Raw genomic sequence first — 19,968 nt, 5'->3', positions numbered from 1 at the left:
ACGGGCGAGAAAATGGCTATTCGTTAGATTTAATCGGATATTTCAATTTGGGTGGGGTTTATAAACTTTCAGGTAATATTTTGAGAGCCGGACCGTTATTGAACTTTTGGATCCTCAGATTCTAAGGTCCTCTGATTCTAAGTTTTTCTACCCTTCCAACCTAAGTTAGAGCGCTTCCAAATCGATTGTGGCTGTAAGATTTCGTGGGGACTTTACCTTTTTTCTCAAATATTATGGCCGGTATTGTAGTTTTATCAATAAATGAAATCTCATTGGTCGTTTACAATGAACCCATCTACATTCTTAATTTTTTTCTCCACTTTGCCGTCACAAAATTAAAATTTACAATGACGTCAAGAATGACTTGTTATCATAGTAACTTTTATACATCTCAAATACGCATATAATTATCAATGTAATTTGTTGCTTCATAGGATTTATACTACACTTTACCTTGGTAACCAAAGGGCCGTTTAAGTCGACGGCCTTTCTGATTTTTTCATCAGGGGGTTTCATAGACTAGTGAATAGACTTCTGATGATCTTTTAAGAAACTCTGAGTCCAGTGCAGATAAAGAGGAGCACTTACAGTGGTCACCATTTTGAAAAAGTGTCATTTTGTTTGAGAAGAATTCCAAAAAATAGCTGACCCTAGTCCGTGAGCTGAGGGTAAACAAATTGGACTCAGTTGATGTTTCCATAATTAGATTTTAACTGCCTAATTTCAGTTTGTTGGAAAATTTATTTCAGCAATTTCAGTGAAATTTCGACAAATTACCTAATTACTGTAGTAAGAGGTTTCGACTATATGGTCCATTATGGACCTACAAATTCTCATTTGAGGCATTTTTCTGAAAATTTCCGTTAAATCAAAAGTCTGGAAACCATTTAAGTTAACTTAAATTCTGCGCAGAGAAGTGAAGCAAGCTTGGTTTCTCAATAAGCAATTTGAATAACATTAAAATAACTACCTAGCCCTCATTTTAAACTAAACGAGATGTGGTTTCGCTAACGTGACCATGAGATTTTCGATTTATTTTGAAATCATAGTGCAATATTTAAGTGTTATATGTAGGGGTTATGTAGGATGCATAACTGTTTCAACTTTTTCATCTATTCTCTAAAGTCGTCAATTTTATTGAAAGTACACAAATTGATCTATTACCTAGAGGGCCCCAATAGTACTCTAGTCTGAATATCGCAGACCTCTACAAAACCACATATCTTATAGTGGTACGCCTCATTATGCCACCATGCTATTTCTTGCTTTCATCACACGACCATGAAAATCACCAAACTTTCCTCATAACGCCAAATACCTAAAATTAGTCCGATTCATTGACCGTATATGTAGGCCTTTGAAATCGGATCATTGCAATGCAGAGAAACTTAGTCAAATCTGAGTAAATTTTGGCGTAAAATCAACCTTTACGGTGCAACTGTTTTTGAATCGGAGCACAAAAGTATCCATGGAAACTGGTCCAAGATACTTCAGAATCATATAAGAGCAATACATGGGAGTGCTTCTTCGAAACATCAAAACAAGTTTTTAGCAAATGGAATCCTGCTGACGGTTGTTAACAAATTTTTTTAAGACGCAGTACTGTTGTGATTAATAATCTTGTCAGAATCTAATAAAAGTGGAGAGGCTGAAAGCCCAAAAAATGAGATAAAATTCGCTAGAAATTATTGAGAAAAACAATTTCATTTGTTCAAAAATGGGGAGGCTGATATCTCCCCAAGTCTCCCCGCTTTCGATGGGCCTGTCTCAAGAAGCATGTCGGTGACTGTGCTAGAGGTAAAGTAGCTCTGAGTAGTATGGGATTTTTTAACTACTACTGTCTTTACCATTGGTAAGTGGCTTCATTTCACATACAGGAGTCTAGAGTCTAGCCCTTCGGGCTTGGAAGTTAATGAGTTGAACACGCCCCCTCCCCCCTACCCTGCGCTCAAATTTCCAGAGGAAATATCGATGTTTATTAACAAGCTCATGGTACCCCTCCCCCCTCCTGCTGTCAACCACCACACCACGCTATTATTTGTACACTGTAATTGGCGAACTAAAATATCCACCCCTTCAGCTTGAAAGTGCTTTGAAATACTCCCTGTAATAATCAAAATAATCCTTCTCTATCCAAGAAGATCCTGCCTCTGAGAGAGCGCAGCATCAAAAGTTTTCAGTTCAACTGTTCTCCCGGATGACCTCGACTTTCCCCGGGTTGGTATTTAAGCGGAGGGGTTACCCGTCGCTATAGACACGGAAAAAATAAATCGAATTTTCATCTCACGGGAAGTAAACAAAAATGGCGGTCCAGATTTTGAAATTTTGGAGAAAATTTTTTTCATTGACTGGTCACTTTTTAAATGTTTTTATTACTTCAACAATTCCAGTATTGCTATTGAAATTCTGGTAAATTTCGATAGGTTTGCTTATTTGAAAATTATCAACTAGGTAACATTTAGATTGAAAAACCGGAGTTAATCTAGTATAAGCTAGTAGAGGGCATTTTGTAAAATCGCTCGACTGTTTTGTTAGAAGCACTTGTTATACATTTTTGGAAAGCTAAGGGGTAGGGGAATCGAAATTACTATGTTTCCAATTTTTTTTTGGACACTTTGGTGTGATTTTCGGACAAATAACTCGAGATATTGAGCTTCAAAAAGCGCAAAAACTGGACAAAATAGCTGTTTCTGGCTGAAAAAACACGGTTTTCAAGGATTAATATCTCGAGTTAGGTACAGAAATCACCTATAATTGCAATATATCTCTAATCTTAATTTTTTGAGAGCTTTCCAAAAATATACAACAGATCTCTGTTTTCTTGAGCTAAAATTTTCATTAATTTTTAACCCTGTGATTTTTGCCTGAGACCGTCATATTTGTCCGAAAATCACACCAAAGTGTCCGAAAAAAAATTGGAAACATAGTAATTCCGATTCCCCTACCCCTTAGCTTTCCAAAAATGTATAACAAGTGCTTCTAACAAAACAGTCAAGCGATTTTACAAAATCGAACAAAATTCCCCCTACTATGCCTGCCACGTTGCCTGCCCCTTTTGATTTGTGCGAGGAGTGCTGTCAGCAGAGAATCCTAAAAAAGAGAAGAGACTTGGTTTCGAATGTCATCTTTAACATGTACACCCAGACAGCATTGGATCCTCCTTGTATGCACTTATTTGTGGAGTCTTCCTAGAGGAATATAGCAATTTAATAATGAGCCTATCTCAGTCAGGAGTTTTTGCCTATAAATTTTATATAGCAGGCAGGGGCCGCGACCATTGAGTTTCAAGCCCGAAGGGCTAGAGGTCAATCTCTAACCTTTCTCAGGCAAGAAAAATTGAAGCCTTAAAATATGCGCCGTATTTTTGATGACGGATTGAATCTAGCAATTCCTTTGTCTTCGAGTGATATATTTTTCGAAATTAAGCGGTAAATTTTAGTTTCAATCTGTCATTTGTGTAAAAACCAGGCGGGTCGCTCAAGGCCGCGCAACTTTGGTAGGATTTGTTGGCTTCAAATCCTACCAAAGAGATTGACCTCTAGCCTTCGGCTTGAAACTCAATGGCCGCGACACCGGGGTGGCCGTGGTTGCCATGGCAACCCCAATAATTTTCAAAGAAATTCTCTTTTTTATAAAGTTTTATCAGAGAAAGTAAAAAGAAAGCTAAATGTTTATTGAAGTTGCCAAAGAGTTATTTCCCTTCGTATGGTTAACGTAGTTTGTTTAAGAGTTGTAAATAAAAACCAGGCTCTGACTCCTTTATCAAAATTGAATTAGAATTTAGAAAAAAGACAAATTTTCTTTTTCGTAAATTGAGTACAGTAGAGCTGGGTAATATATTTAAAATGAATTGGTTTTTAAAAAGTTTCAAGTTTTAATCATTTTTGCCCGGACAGGGCGAGTTTCATCTATGTCCCAGAAAAAAAATTCACTGGCAATTTTGAGCACACATAAAGAGATTTTAGATACTCTCTCTCTAGTCGATATTGCAAATGATTTTACTGCAGCAATAGGTTATCTAGAAAGGATGATTTTGGTGTTTTCAAAGAAACAGAACTGTGATAATAACTTTATTTTCATTTTTGCCGTTATTCGGGAACTAAACACTTGTGTTTGTATAGCCTGGGAATCCAAGCTCATAATTTTAGAAAAAACAAAAAATACCTCACCTCACAAAGTTCTAAAATTATAGAGCTTGGTGCAGGTAGATTAGTCTGACACAGAATGTTATAAACAGTCTGTGTGTGAACCCTTGTTGACAGACTTTCTGAACTTTGGAAACCCATGTAAACACACATAATCAACTTACCATAAAAACTTATTCACAAGTTCTAAGGACTTTCAAAACTACTAAAAACCACATCAAAACATCAGCCACATGTATTTAGACATCCAGCCAACAGCCATTTTGTTTCTAAATGAATCTATGTTTTCATTTTCATTTGTTTTCCTTTTTTCTGCAGAGTCAGCTTTTTCCATAAATTATGCGCGCGCATCGAAATAATCAAAATGCGCGCGAAAGTACTGCTAAGTAATACGTCGAAAGCTGGCCAATCAGGCCGAACCTGCATTGCAGGGAAAAATCTCCCTGCAGGCGAGTTACCTGCACCAAGCGTTAAACCAGCAGCAAAAATATCATAAACTAGACTGTGAAAAAAGTTTAACGCTTGGATTCCCAGGCTAGTGTTTGTAATGTTATGTTTTCATTTATGATTTAAGGAAAATACATATATTATGAGATAATTATTTTCCGTATTCCATATATATGAGCTCGTTTGAGCCAATTCTTTCGACAATTTTAAATGGCCTGAAAAGCACCTTTAGATCCATATTTTAAGGCCTAAAATCTAAAATTTTAAGGGCCTCCGCCACTTATCCCGCAGAGGGGGGGGCTAGGCTAACAGCGCCCCCTAACTCCCAGCTGACTAAAACTTAGCGCAATCTCAAAATCGTGTCACGGCCCCTGATTAGGAAGGTATTTTACGTTTTTCTTAATTAGGAAAGCGCTTAAAAAAGTTCCTTTTCTCCTAATCCCTCCATAATCGCAAGCTCTGACAATGACCATTGGTTTCAGTAAGTCAAAATTGATCTGCAAAAAAATATGATCTCTTATGGGGGGAGCGTTGAGATATACTGCCCGGAACGAATAACTTTTCTAGTTAGGAAATTTCAAAACGTTAAAGCCCTGGACACATGTTGAAATTTTGTTTCCGCATCATGCAGAGAGGGTTTTATCGGGTCTTTCCTTTCCTAGTTAGTAAGGACTTTCGTATGTACTTTATAGCCTAAGATTCCAGCACTGCCACTTTTAAAGCCGGGTTGAGAAATGTACCTTAACCCTTTCCGGACGCATGATTTCACGGCTATATGACGCAAACAAAAATTTGATTTTTGACTGGCTTCACTAAAATTGCAATAGAAAGTGGTTGATAAAAGATATCACGATAAGTATTACCTCGTTTTTTTCACATGTAATAGGGGTTTTGAAAAACCAAAAAAAAATTTTAAATATGGCTGACACCTGGTCACGTGACCGAAAAATCGGCAGATTTTTTTTCGGAAAGGCAAAATTTTTGACTTTGAATAAAGAAATAGAGTAAAAGGCCTTTGCTTTACGCCTTGAACTTTGAATATGATTTAGAGAATTGAATTACTGGCCGGGTAAAAAAAATTTCATGTCAAAAGCTTTCCAAGAATCTGAGTAAAGTGATTTTTTGTCCAAATTTTTGAGCAATTTTTCCCTTACAGATTTAGCCTGAGTAAATTTACAACAAATATTGAAAATTTATAATTCTAGTTGTAAACAAGATATCGAAAAGCGGTTTTTTGCAGGTTACGGGAAATTTACCTCAAAATCATTATTCAAAACCATGTTATTGTATTTTGGCGCGAAAACGGTTAAAATCTTTTACAAAGCTATGGGCCACCCGGTGGCCCGTGCGTCATATAGGAACACGATTCATGGGCCACCCAGTGGCCCGTGCGTCCGGAAAGGGTTAATGTAGAAAATAACCCTTTCCAATCTCATATATACTGATCATCCCCGGGAAAATAAGCGGCAAGATCCCAGGCCGGGGGAAGTCGGACAGTGGGATCTTAGTGCGGAAAGGGAAATCTTGAGTGAAATGAAGCTAGAACAAATAAACACCCTCTTTTATCACAGACCCACTAGGACCCCTTCCCACTGGAAAAATTGGCCAAAATATTGTCCATAGGGGAAAATTATCCTCCAATTCTTTGCCCCCACTAAAAATAATCAAATAAACCAATCCTCACTGCAAATATTTACTATTTTTCCCTTCCCCACTGAATTTTCTGACTTGAAAACAAAAGAATTTAAATCCCCAGCCATGAAAAAATGGGAATATCAATCCCCATAGAGTTTCAGTCATTTTTACCCTTCACTGGCTGAAAAAACCCTACCAGGTCTGTGAGAAGGGAGTATAAATATGTACAGGATGGTTTAGTGATACTTTCATTTAGTAATACCTTGATAGCACCAAGTCTTTGAATGTTTCTAGTTTGAACCTGCACATGGTTTGCTTTTGTTTTATTTTTGTGGGTACAACTTATGTCAGTTAGACACATCCGTTGTGGCACAATAATTGAAGACATTAAAAAAAACTATACCTTAATTCCATTAATATTCGCGCGCCTTTTATTTTCGCGCCTCTAATTTTCACGCCTCTAATTTTCATGCCTTTAATTTTCGCGCAACTCGTAGAAAAGGTTATTTGCGCACCCTTTAATAGGCCTATTTTGCGCACCATCTCCGCAAAAATAAAAAGGGCGCATAAATCAATAGAATTAAGGTAGGTCTAGCAGTGCATCATGAAGATATAACATAAGTATGATATAACAGCTTCATTTCCTCTCATCATATATTCATAATGTTATAAAGTGACACAGATATAAACCTTTATTAGAGAAAATGTTTTTAGTCATTCTATATCTCAGTAACTTTCTATATCTTTTGTCTTTCTGCGTTGCACATAAAATGATTGCATTCTCGAAATTTCTAAACCAATCAACACACAACAACGGAAACTGTGCTATGTCTTCCCTGACAACCTAAGCAGTTGCTGCATTCATTATTATATATTAAAAATCAGAAAGATCAAATTCTGCAAATGGGTTTTCTTTGAAGACAAGCTTATGACAGACTATAGGAATCACTGACCTTTATATATCCCTGGACCAAGCTAAACCCACCATCTTCGGTTTTTCTTTGAGTTTTTTTTTTTGGAATTGGTACCCAAGAAGAAACCATGCATTGTTGAAAATTAACATCTAACGTCGCTACATCATCAAAAGTAATCAATGAAAAGTAGATCTAGCGCTCTCAATGCATTTTCATTTAGTGTCGCCATTAGGGTACCAATTTCAAAAAACTCTGATCAAAGATTTTTGGTTGGCCTGGATTGAGTAAATTAGTCCAGGGATAATTAAATGTCAGTTATATGAATAATAAAATAATTTTTTATCTTTTCGAGGCATCCTTTGTCTTTTGATGTGATAAGAGAATTTCATAAAGTGATCTCGCCTAAAAATTCCCCAAACCAACAAGATTCTAGCACAAAAAACTGTTCTTGGTCTAAAAAATATCAGATTCAGTAGACTGGGGTTTGTTGCCAGGTTACCAGGCTACATTTTTTTTGTAGAAACTTCAATTGATTGAAGCTTCAATGGGCATTGATAATGCGTCATCAATTGATTTTGTTGCTCCTTCTTTTTTGTTTTCAAAGTAGACCGGTATTATGATCTTTGATAGGTTGTTGAGTGTGAGAATGTCAATAGTTTTTTGGAACCTTGGATGTTAATTGATACTTTTTGGTGGGATAATTTTAAACTTATGATTTCAAAGTTAACTTTAGAGTGCCGTGCTTGGACTCAATGATTTTCTTGATAGTTTTGACTGGATAAAGTTTATATTCTATGCCAGGAATTCTTTTAAAAAGAAGAAACACAATATAAGATACAGAGGAACAAGGGGGAACCTGATGCTAAGTGGATACATATTGCTATAACTATAAGGTTTCCTTCCTAATAACGGAAAGGGTCAAAGAATTTAAAAACACTGTTTTTTAATTGTTGTTATTTTTACTGAATAGTAAATTTTATTTTTAGGGGATTAAAACTAAATACATAATTATAGGGGTCTAGAAAATAATTTGAAATATAGCTAGGAAAAAACTAGAATAAATATGACGCTTGATCATGCTGGCCGAATGAAGGAATTCTTATTGGATAACAAAAAAGGTATACTTTCAAGTAAAAGCTTTTTGACCCACTGTTTTTTTACTTTCAGAAAAGTTTTAATTTTTAAACATTTTAACGTTAAGTTTACAAACTTGTTACTTGTGTCGACGAACAATTTGCAATGGAATATTCAATTATAATAATATAACATTTTGTGCTCATTACTTATAGTAAATCTTCAAAATACTTACAATAAACAACAATAGACATTTTGGATTACATCTGAACATTAAAGAATTAATTTTTTTCTTTCCTCTAGTTTCCAATGTTTCCTTTGGTACAACATTATCAAGAGAACTTTTACCACTAAAAACACCACACACCAAGGCTGGTAATGAAATGTGTTTACGGGGTGTACCCAATCTTGGACCAGGGTCTTATAAAAATGATGAGGTAAAGAAAAAATTCAATTTTATTTATCGTTCGATTTTTGAATGAGATAATTCTACTATTAGTTAAGCCATTTTTACAACTCAGCTTATTGTTATAAGTGACGTATTGGGCAGAACTTGAAGAGGCCAGAAAATGTTTGTTATTGCATAAATGTAAGCCGTTGCAGTAGTGCATACCATAAATCTTTTTTTGAAATCTATGAAACCATTTTAATTGCAGTAGAAGCATGATTAATACCCAAACACAACAACTTTGTTTTTTAGGGATGTTATGGCCCTAGTTTATCATATTTTCTTTTTCTTTTTCTTATTAACAGACCAGCTCATTCATTCACGAATTAGAATTAAAACCAACTTGCAAAAAAGGTTATTCACTTGGTGCCAGGACAGCTCAACGCTTTCTAGAATTCAGGGTAAGCATTTATCTTGCGATTAATTAGTATTAGATTAATTTAGCTGGTACACCAATTTGATTTTCCTTATTTACGAGTTTAAAAAGTTACTCTTGTTACAGTAAGTCTACAATTTCAAATCCAAACATTCTAAATTCAATATGAAGAAGAACATGCTAATTTGAGATCTAGTAGGTTCAATTATCTAGTAGGTTCAATTTTTGAGAAATTTGTACTAGATTTGTTGATCACTTTCCGATCTCACCTAAATAAATCGGAAAAAAATGCTTAAAAGAGGGTTTTTAAGAAAAAAAACAACACCCGGGAAAGTGACATGTGAGGATTTAAGATTATCCGCAAACCACAAAAGTGAGAGTGGAATGTAAATTCAATCTTTTTAGGGTCCATTAGTGTATAATTACATTTTAATTTACAGGAAGACTTTCCAGGACCTCCATCGTTTCAAGAGATCATTTCAAAACCACGTGAATTTACTGCGGATAAAAAACCTTTCAGATCTGGTTCATCAAGATTCCCATCGATAAAACTTGAAAGTTTACCAGGGTTAGTTTCTACTTTTAACCATTTATATCTCGGATAGTCAACATCAGGGTTTACTAAACCATTGACAGGTTTTTTGCTTTTGAACCTATTGTTATCCCAAGACAATTCTTGGATCAGAAGAGGATTTTACTGAGCTAAATAAGGACTCTTCAGAATCTCAGTTTTTACTGATATTGAAAAGGCCTCGTTAGTACTCCTTATAACGATAGGGAAAGCCACGATGAAGTTTCGCTTCGGTGCAGGCCGATGAACTTTTCTATCTGATTACTGTGTATAAATATATTTGTTGTTTCAAAACAAAAGGGTAGTACCGTCAAAACTTGGTGTTTCTTAGAGTTGTGGCTTTTATCAAACTAATTCGTGGAACTAATTTGTCAAAACTAATTTTTGTTTTTTCCTTCCCAGCCCGGGTACTTATGAACATAATGTTGGTCGAAATCGTAAAGTTCAATTTCATGGATCCTTCGGTGGACCACAAACACTACGCACATCCATTCAAACTATCTGCTCTTCTGATGTCACTAAAACACCCGTAAGTACTACATTGGGAAAATCTCTTAATGTAAAGTTTTAGTGTTTAATTCGGCTTGACATAAACATGAAGTAATGTTGACTTATTGTCTTGAAGTTGGAATATTTAAAAAAAGGAAAGCCTCGAACTGAAAGTTTTAATATCTATTACGAGAATTCCCCGCGGGGAGGGGGGTTGTACTAGGTTTGCGTGATGGTTTGTGTCGCCCGACTTTTGGCGGTGAGGCTCTTAGAGGGACTAAAACTGACCCCTAGAGAGACTGAAATAAAGGAACAGCAGAAATTTTCATAAATTATATGACCCATATTGTGACTATTTTGCTTTGAGTTTAGACTTTTGAGGGTCAAGAAATTGGATTTTAGCTGATTTATAACCCTTAAGGGGACTGGAATTAGATTTTGTGATTTTTACGACTCTTCGTGGGATTTCAAAGATCGAAAAAAGGCACCGTTAAGGGCAGTACATACCCGTACCCTCCTTTCGCCTAAGTGACCCACCAGGGAGGGTTTCAAATGCATAAACTTTCGCAAAAAAAAGGACAAAATTCCTGAAAATCTCAAAAGTGTGAACGCCTAAAGTATTGGATACAGCAATGTTAAGTTTAATTCTTATTTTTTTAGTGTTGTCGATGTTCTGCTGACCCTGCTGGTGACTATTACATGAACAAGAACAACGTTTCAATGTGTCGTAGTTGCAAAGAAGATGCCCCTTCCAACCTGACCGATAAAAATAAAAGGTAACATCGAAATTCGTATACCTTTTCAACCGTAGCCACCAATTGCCGCGCGGATATTTTGTTGTCCGTTTTACCACCTTAAAACCGTCCCAGTCTTTTTTTCGCATTTATAGACAATAGAAAAAAGTGTAATAAAAGGATTGGATCGAGTTAAGGGTGGTAAAACGGACAAAAATAAGCCCGCGCGGCAATTGACGGCTACGGTCGAAAAGGTGTATTGATCTATTTGTACGCGAATAAAAAATAGGCAATTATTTTTTTCAATGGCCTTGAAATTGACATATCAAGAAGTTTAAAATAAATCACTGTGCTCATTGCATTAACAAACCGGCTGTTTGAAACTAAGGGAACTTTACTATTTCAACGAAATTTTTCTATCGTGTTACAGTAGTTATATTTCTCGTTATGTCGTCTCGTTATTGAATATATTTGTTTCAGATTAGAGAGATGAACTCTTTTTTTATAAAAACCGGTAAATTTTTGTTGAGGCTTGCTTGACTGTTCTTATCTTTTTGGAACCTCGATCCTCGCATTGTTCTTTTCTTGTTCTTATTTTATACACGATTTAAAAAATATTTTGTCCCATTACGTGAAATTCAGCATTTCAGGCTCTTTTTTTTTAAGTTGTTCCAATTTTCGACGATTTTGAGCCTCATTGTTCTTATAAATTGATTGTTCGTGTAAAAAAAGAGTGTATTCGGGGAACGAAAGATGACACTTAATCAGCTAATGAAAAATATCGTTCATGGTACTTTAATCGGATTAAATTTCGCGAAATTTTCTGGATTTAATTTCGCGAGTCAAAGTTTTGAAAAATTTCGTGTGGATTTAATTTCGCGAGTCAAAGTTTTGAAAAATTTCGTGTGGATTTAATTTCGCGAATAAGCCTGAAAACAGCTGAAAATAGGCATTTTTTGCCACAAATGGAGACTTTGGACTGGTTTCTCCACTGAAAATGCAATTTTAAAGATTTTGTGGTGGATTTAATTTCGCGAGACAGGAATCTCACGCGTTTTCGCGAGTTTTAATTTCGCGAAAATGGCAAAAATTCCCGAAATCGCGAAATTTAATCTCGCGAAAGTTAATCCGATTAAAGTAAACTAAATCATAGACTGGGAATCCAGTCGTTTATAACGTTTTTGTTGAAAGCGGGAAATTTTTATGTCGGGATATGGTTAAAATAAACGACTGGGCTAAGGTGGTTTCCGTAGCTTACGGGAGTTCCAGCAGGGCCCGCAGATTTCTGCGGGGTGAGAAAACAATCATATACAACAAAATATATAAACAAATAAAAATTTCTAAAATAGAATTTCTAAGTGAAAGAAAAAAAAACAAACCAAATCAAACCAACAAGACCCCCTGAAAATGTTATCCAAAAACATGAAAAAAGAGAATTTTTATGAAAAGTTTGTTGTGCACAAAATATTCTAGACGACTATATTGATGCTCCTGTCAAGTTTTCTACTTCCTATTTTTTACTGAGTTAAGTCGTCTAGCATGCTAGACTAACTAAATCAATGTTTTTCTTTAGGCAAAAAAAAATACACGCTTTTTTTTATAAGCATAGTGTACTTTGGATGAGTGTCAAGTATTCTTAAGAAAGTGCCAAAATTTAGGGTGAAATATTCTTAACGTAATATTCTTTCTTATTCTTACTTATTTAGACTTGACTTTTTTACAAAAATGAGAAATGATCAATTTGAAAGTTTTGGACTTTTGAGTGAACATTTGGGTTAAAATTACATTTCTTCCTCAAAGCTTCCTTCAATTTCTCTAACAAAGGAAGCAGTTTTTTCTGTTAACCAAATACAAAATTACTGTATTCTTATCAATTTCTGTGAAATTCACCCTAGAGGGTATTCTTAGGGTATTCTTACGATTTGGCCGATTTTTACCCTGATATTCTTATAGCATGTTAAAGTGTGTAATCCTATTTAGTAACAATAGTAATCCTGTTTGTTTTTTTAGATTTTGGAGTGGGTTTTTTAAAGTACGCGATTGTACTGGTATACATTCACACGAAGGGACAAGCGCCAAATTAAGAGTAAGTGCACCTTTCCATAAAATATTTGCTCAATGTTCATAGAAAAAACCTAATAGTTTAATCAGATTAGTTGTTGCGAGATTCAGTTTTGCGAATTTTTGCCTTCTTTGCGAAAATGAAACTGGCGAAATAACGTGATTCGCGCAGATAAATTCAAATAATTTTGCGAAATTAAATCTTGCAAAAATTAATCTGATTAAAGTGTATCATTCCCCCTTCTGGACATCTTCTATATTTCCACAGACTCTTGAGCTATTCTTTCCTGAAAGCGATGTCAAAAATCAACAGTTTAAGCCTCCCTTAAAAGCATATTCACTGAGCTTTTACGACAAATGATTTATCCATCCATCCCTGGTGCATACGCCCAAAATAATATTATGATCAACTTTTCGACCAATCATCAGAAAATTATCAAATTGAATACGACGAGTAGTATACTTTGCCTAAAAGAAAATTATTCGTTATTAAACCTACGGCATCATTACTCGAACAATCATTGCGTTGTCTTGTTACAGAGTCCTATACAGAGTAGTTAAAATTCAACCTTCGACATGGTTACTTATTCAAAGTTTGTTCTTTTTTTAGCTGAAAACTGACAAAGACATCAAGAAACAACGCATGCGTGAATCCTACTTCAGTTTATACTATTAACCACGAACATTTTATGAAAAACCATTCACATTTTTATTTTTTTCCAAAAAGATCTATTTTCTATCATATTTTTAAGATATTTTTGTATTATTGTATCTTTTGGTTTTGAATGGTCCCGGGGGTACCCGACCTGCTGCTTTAAATGTCTGCAAAGTTGATCCAAACAGTGCACTTTTTTGGTAGAATATTGAACCTAGACTAAGATATAACGTCTTAAACCATACAATGGACCGAGATAACAAAAGAAAACATCTGAGAGCCAATAGTGTCCCCTGTCATATCTTAACTCTTATCTTGTCTCTTTAAAAACACATCCCTCTGTGTCGCAGACCCGGAGGAAAACTTAGCCAAAATTTCGTCCCCGGTGGGAAAATATATTGACTTTGATCTTATCCTCATTTGAAATTCTATTTATAAAATTGCACTTCAAATCCAAACCATTCCCACTGGATATTCTTAACAATAGAATTTCTATCCCCATTGGGATTTCGATATTAATTTTTATCCCCGCTGTGGGGAAAGTTCCAACGGGGTTGTGACGTGAGACAGAGGTGATGCAGCGAGAATTTTTTGCTTTCCCAATATAAAACTTTTAAGTTTTTCATAAACCATTTTACTACCATAAACTTTATGGTAGGATAGTTACTTCAACAACTAGATTTTCGCATTCTTTCCAATAAAAGCGGTTCTTTGTCCTTGCTTTATTTATAAAATTTAAGTAAAATATTAGAAAAAATATACTTTTTAATTACATTTTACTTTATACTCAGTAAATCTCTTTCTTCTGTAGTGGAATCAGTGGAGTCAAATATGTCCCACAATGAGTGAACATTTTTGTGCTAGATTCTTTTAGATCGAAATTAAATCTCTTAACGGCCTTAAGAGGTTACCTCTAAAGCGCACTATATTATCAATCGTCAGAGCCGCTTGTCTCCTTAGTATCTGACCTCTTTGACTTATCCTATATTCGGGTAAAACCACAGATATCTTTATATAAAACACTCTAGATAGGGCTCGTCTGTCCCTGACTGAAACAAGAATGTGCCATTTTTAAAAGTAGACCAGCACAGTTCGGTGGAGATTTGATCAATCAAGCCTTCTCTCATTTCCCGCCATACCAGTTGTTTGTAAAACGGCTTCAAGCACACTCTCCGCCATACCATAGAGGTATAAAGAAAAACAGGAGTTGAATGTGTCGGTAATTGGTCGTTAAAGTCTTTTGATTTCTTTTATAAAATGTATCAAAAGAAATTCTAAGCTCGCCCGATGAAATAAGACTTTTTAGTAGAACTCAAGTTTGCTATGAACATTCTAATAATCAGTATTGAAGATTCTCGCCTTTTAATATACGAAAATTAGATAAAAATTCGTCCACGAAGCAAGTTTATGTTCCATTTCGCTATCCGTTCAATTTTGTTTTGAAAAGATATTTTCTCAAGCCAGAAAATGAAAAGTTCTTTATAAGCACACACGATTTCAGACTCAATCTGTAGACATAAAGTCGCTGGAGAATTTTGGAGGAAAGTATCAAGCAATAGAGTTCACCTTAAGGAAAACATTGATCTAAAAATCTTATCATTTGATGAAGGATTGCCAAGTTTACCGGCCTTTTTTTAGTCCAAATATTTTCTTACACTGATGTCAGAAACAATGAATCTCGTCTCATCTAATTTCTAAAGCTTAAATGAGCCAATAGGATTTCACCTATGGATAAAAGAGCTCATTAAAAATGCACGATATATGAGATTATGAGCATGCATACATCGTAACTTTTTTAATCGTAGGGCGAGCTTGGTTACAATAGCATACTTCTCCTGTTTCTTTATACCTCCATGGCGATACGAAGCAACAAAATCTTGAAAATATTCGAAGTAGCAGTACATCCAAAGAAATTTCATTTTCATTAGATTTTTTCCGAATTCGAAGTTTGAATTTCGAGGTGACCTATCATCATGCTTTGATTGCACAATAAGTTTCGAGAGAGGAAGGGTGTATTTAAATATTTCCCTACTATAGGGGAATATTTGTTAAAACGGCCTTTTTCCGTCTTTTCTTCGTCCATTTTCGATGTTAATGTTTTCTTTATTCGTGCTGCACATTATGACTAGACTCTTCAGTCACGTGACTAAAAATCGTCGCGAAGATTTAGCGGGGAAGAAAATAGTATCCTTCTATCAAAATATGGCAGGGGTTTTTACGGTTTTTACCAGCTTTTCATAAAACAAATGATTGTGTGTAAAGCTCAGAGGACTGCCTGAGTTTCTCTCGTGTGTGCTGAATTTATTTTTCCCATAAGGAGAAGAAGAAGGGTGGAGAAAGAAGCTGAAACACATGGAAATCCAATCCATTCCTATCTTGACTTGAGAAGAAGGTGAGCATAAATTTCTTTCTGATTTCCATCATGTATATATTGTCTAGATATTAATGGTCAAAACTTGGAAAAGCTTGCACTCTTCTCAGTGCCCCATTTTTAGCCTTGATGCCAGATGCTAAAAAGAAAACTAGATCATAATAGATGCTTTTACTCCCTGTTTACCTTTTTGTATGCTCCCCTCCCTTGTACAGTCTGGGAAATCCTCTCAATTGCACGCTTATCAAAGCGCGCCGTAAGCGCGCAATTGCACGCTTTATCAAAATGGCAGAATTTTTATAAAGGCTTATCGAAATTGTTCTGAAACGGGCGGTAAGCGTTAAGCAAGCTTGCTAGGTGACGGCTTTTGCGGTAAGCGTGCAATTGCACGCTTTAAAATTTCCTATATTTTTGACACGCAATTCCTTCCGAAAGCTCTGTTGAATTTCAAAAGCCTAGGGCAGTTTTACTCAAAATTTATCGTAGAAGAAGATTCCGTAAAAATGGATCGCCCGTTAAACCATGCCTTCGCCCGAATTAGAGAATTCTGAACCCCTTGAAATCCCTAAGCAATTTCAACCGGGGCGGGAGCGGGCGTAAATTATAACCGTGCAATTGCGCGCTTACGCCCTCGGAAGATAAGCGTGCAATTGAGAGGATTTCCCAGACTGTTGTATCTTTTGTGTGCGCTCTCTGGGATCCTTTGGTACGTTAGGACCCTGCCGACGCACCGTACTGTCTGGTGTATTTGTCCGGTGGCAAAAAGTATCCTTTTGCTACACCGGACAAAATAAGTCCGGTGTTCGTTAAGTCCGGTGCGTCGGCATGGTCCTGGTACGTTTTGTGTGGTCCTTTTTGTACACTACCCATGGTCCTTTTTGAATGCTTTCAAGGTACCTTTTGTACGCTCTCCGTTGGTCCTTTTTGTGTGTTTCTGGGTACCTTTTTGTACGCTCCCCGTGTACCTTATTGTACGTTGTTCCAGTGTATCTTATTGTGCCGTTCCCCGTATACATTATTGTACGTACCCCATGTACCTTATTGTACGTTCCCCAGTCTGCCAGTACCTTATTGTATGTTCCCTGTGTATACCTTATTGTAGGTTCCCTGTAGGTTCCCTGTGTACCTTATTGTGCGTTCCCCGTGAACCTTATTTTATGTTCCCGTCTACCTTATTGTATGTTACCAGCGTACCTTATTGTACGTTCCCAGTGTACCTTATTGTACGTTCCCAGTATACCTTATTGTATGTTCCCCGTGAACCTTACTGTACGTTCCCAGTATACCTTATTGTATGTTCCCCGTGAACCTTATTGTACGTTCCTCGTGTACCTTATTGTACGTTCCCCTTGTACCTTATTGTACGTTCTCCTTGTACCTTATTGTACGTTCCCCTTGTACCTTATTGTACGTTCCCCTTGTACCTTATTGTACGTTCCCTGTGAACCTTATTGTATGTTCCTCGTGAACCTTATTGTATGTTCCCCGTGAACCTCATTGTATATTCCCCGTGAACCTTATTGTATGTTCCCAGTGTACCTTATTGTACGTACCCTGTGGTCCTTTTTGTACGTTCCCGTAAACTTCTTTAATGGCTCAGTTTATATGCATGGCAAACATAGCTCAAACCATCAAGCAGAGTCTCACCCTTTTAAAGCCTTTTTTTTTGGGAGATTTCAGCGAATGACCACACATTTGGCATTGATTACTGTAAAGAGATTATTTCCCATTATGAAATTTTGAATTTTTCTTTCCTTTCACATTCAGGTGCCAGGATTACAAATTCAACAAAGTTTGACGACCTCTAAAGCTGACAATACAATGTAACTTGCTGGCAATGATGTAATGATAATGTTGCACACAATGAGAATATGAACAAAGATAAACATTCTTGCAATAATTGAACCAAGGAACTCTATTGTTCCAAGATGTGATTTAATGTTCAATGATACAAATGTCATGGAGTTTAGTTTATCAAGACACAAATTTCACAAAAAAGTTTGCTGGAAAGTGTTGTAAATATTCAGCAATACTGTAACTAAATGTGACAATTTCAAGGTTGACAATTTGGTATATTATCACATGAATACTAATGTAACAGATGTTATGCACTGGAAATCTAAATCTGTAAAGAAGGAGATCCATTTTTAAGTAACTTTTTACTTGTGGATGGTATAATATGGTGGTTTAAAATATTGATGACAAGGAAGTTTTTCATATGAAACTAATGTGTACAACATATTTCGATATCTCCCAAATTCATATTGCCATATTTCCATATTAGTCCCTTAGTAGACAGTCTCAAGATATTTTGGCACTTTCTTACTCAGATGAGTCTTAGAATAATATCAACTTGTAAATCTAAGATTTTATTTCCTTAATGAAGGTAAAAAACATATTAGTTGAATAAAATACATTTTTCTTTGTGTCAAAATGGTTATCATTTGCATGCAATTTTTTAACAAGTTTTTAGACTTACATCATCTGTGAACATGTCTATGAAATAAAGACAATTCTTAGCAGGAATATGGTTAAATTTTGTTTTGCACCGGATATTGCTTAATATAAAGGCTTTAATAAATCTAAGTTACTAAGTTGGGGCTTTAAGATAATCTGTGGGGTTCGACTGCGACTACAATCTATGCTCTGAGCTATTGGAGGAAATATTTAACCACATCTTTGTGGCTCTTGTTCATATAAACGAGGGCTTTATCAATAGTGGGTGTAGAACTAGAAAAAAATAGTTTGAGCTCTTCCTTCCGTCCCGAAAAGACAATTTTCAAACTCAACTTAACGAATGGAATTACAAAATTGGCTCAATTTACCTCGAGTATAATATAACAGTTGTCATCGATGCAGTTGGGATTACGTCATCCTCATCCCGAGAGGTCAACATTTTGTCTGAAAACCTCGGTGGAGGATACTTAAGAACGTAAACGACCTAGTACGTACGTAAGTATGGCCCTTAGCCTGAGGATCCCTTTTTCCAAGCTTCCCCAAAGTACACGGTATGTGCCCGGGGTACTAGGGTTGGCGAATGAGAAGGGTGTGTGCAAACGGGACCTCCGAAAACCGACCCTTAGAGAAACTGATTTTTGCTGAAAAGGTGACCCTCAACTCCTCCCTCAACCTCGTTCCCTGCTCATTATCAGCTTTTTTATGCTTTAATTTAACTATATTTATCTATCCTGTATGTATGGCGCTAGATATTTATTGCTCCAGCGCGCAGCAGACTGGACCTTTAAAAAGCAACTGATCGAAAAGATTTTGTCTTTGTCGGGGCCTGTGCGCGCAATAAATTAACAAGTCCAGGCTAAACCAACCGCCGATCTAGAATTTTTGCCCCGCCTACCCGCACGATGTTTGACATATGTTTTGGATTGAATTGGTAGTAGAGTCAAATTTCCCGGTTAGATTAAAGGGTTGTTTCAGGTAGGGTCAGGTAGGGTTAGAGCTAGGGTTGGGGATGGGAGTTAACCCCTGGTTACGGTTTTAGCCCCCCGGGTAGAGTTTGGAGTAAATACCATGTTTATAAGCAACTACCTTGAACTCCTTAATGCAGTTGTGACTCGATAGCCGAGTGGTTAAGGCGCTGGCGTTCTACTCATAGGTGCTTTGTATATAGTGGGTTCAAATCCCATCAGCGGCAAAAGTTTCGAAATTTCGGGAATAATGCATCAAAAACTTTTAAAACTTAGCAATACAAAGAAAGTGTCAAAGAATAGAAGCTCGGAGTGGACGATGGGAAGGAAATTTTTTTGCGTCACTCAAGGAACCCGGTACGAACGATATTCGGTTATTGCCACGTCAGCTGGACCTTCACGCCGCTCCGGCTTCTTGTATATACCTATATTCTCTGGCGTCCATATCCGTCCGTAGTTTATATTATTACATTCTCTTTAATCACCAAAAAGGTTTGTTGGTATATATTATGCCCCTTAACTTAAAATATATACAGGGCGTTTAACTACAGTAGTAGTGTAAATAAAGCCTGGGATACACGGGCAAGAGTTTGGGTGACCCTTTAGAGAGACTTTTTATATATTTT

The 19,968-nt window shown here is 36.2% G+C and overlaps 1 protein-coding gene and 1 long non-coding RNA gene across 2 annotated transcripts; both read left to right on the top strand.

Annotated features, from left to right (window-relative positions):
* Window positions 1-8,111: 8,111 nt before the first annotated feature.
* Window positions 8,112-13,645, top strand: LOC136809200 (ciliary microtubule-associated protein 3-like). The gene is made up of 8 exons (XM_067065719.1): window positions 8,112-8,259; window positions 8,519-8,652; window positions 8,969-9,064; window positions 9,480-9,607; window positions 10,013-10,139; window positions 10,760-10,875; window positions 12,844-12,919; window positions 13,505-13,645. The coding sequence occupies exons 1-8, from the start codon at window positions 8,205-8,207 to the stop codon at window positions 13,568-13,570; spliced, it is 798 nt and encodes a 265-aa protein (XP_066921820.1). The 5' UTR covers window positions 8,112-8,204; the 3' UTR covers window positions 13,571-13,645.
* Window positions 13,646-15,762: 2,117 nt separating this feature from the next.
* LOC136809199 (uncharacterized) lies at window positions 15,763-18,148 on the top strand. Its single transcript, XR_010846954.1, has 2 exons — window positions 15,763-15,941; window positions 17,688-18,148. It is a non-coding gene; the product is annotated as an uncharacterized lncRNA (long non-coding RNA).
* The last annotated feature ends 1,820 nt before the right edge of the window (window positions 18,149-19,968 follow it).

The sequence above is a fragment of the Clytia hemisphaerica genome, unplaced genomic scaffold (genome assembly GCF_902728285.1).
Source record: "Clytia hemisphaerica strain Z4C2 unplaced genomic scaffold, Clytia hemisphaerica genome assembly, whole genome shotgun sequence".
NCBI lineage: Eukaryota > Metazoa > Cnidaria > Hydrozoa > Leptothecata > Clytiidae > Clytia > Clytia hemisphaerica.
Note: the sequence above shows the minus strand (reverse complement) of the source record. Positions and strands in the feature narration are given on the sequence as shown.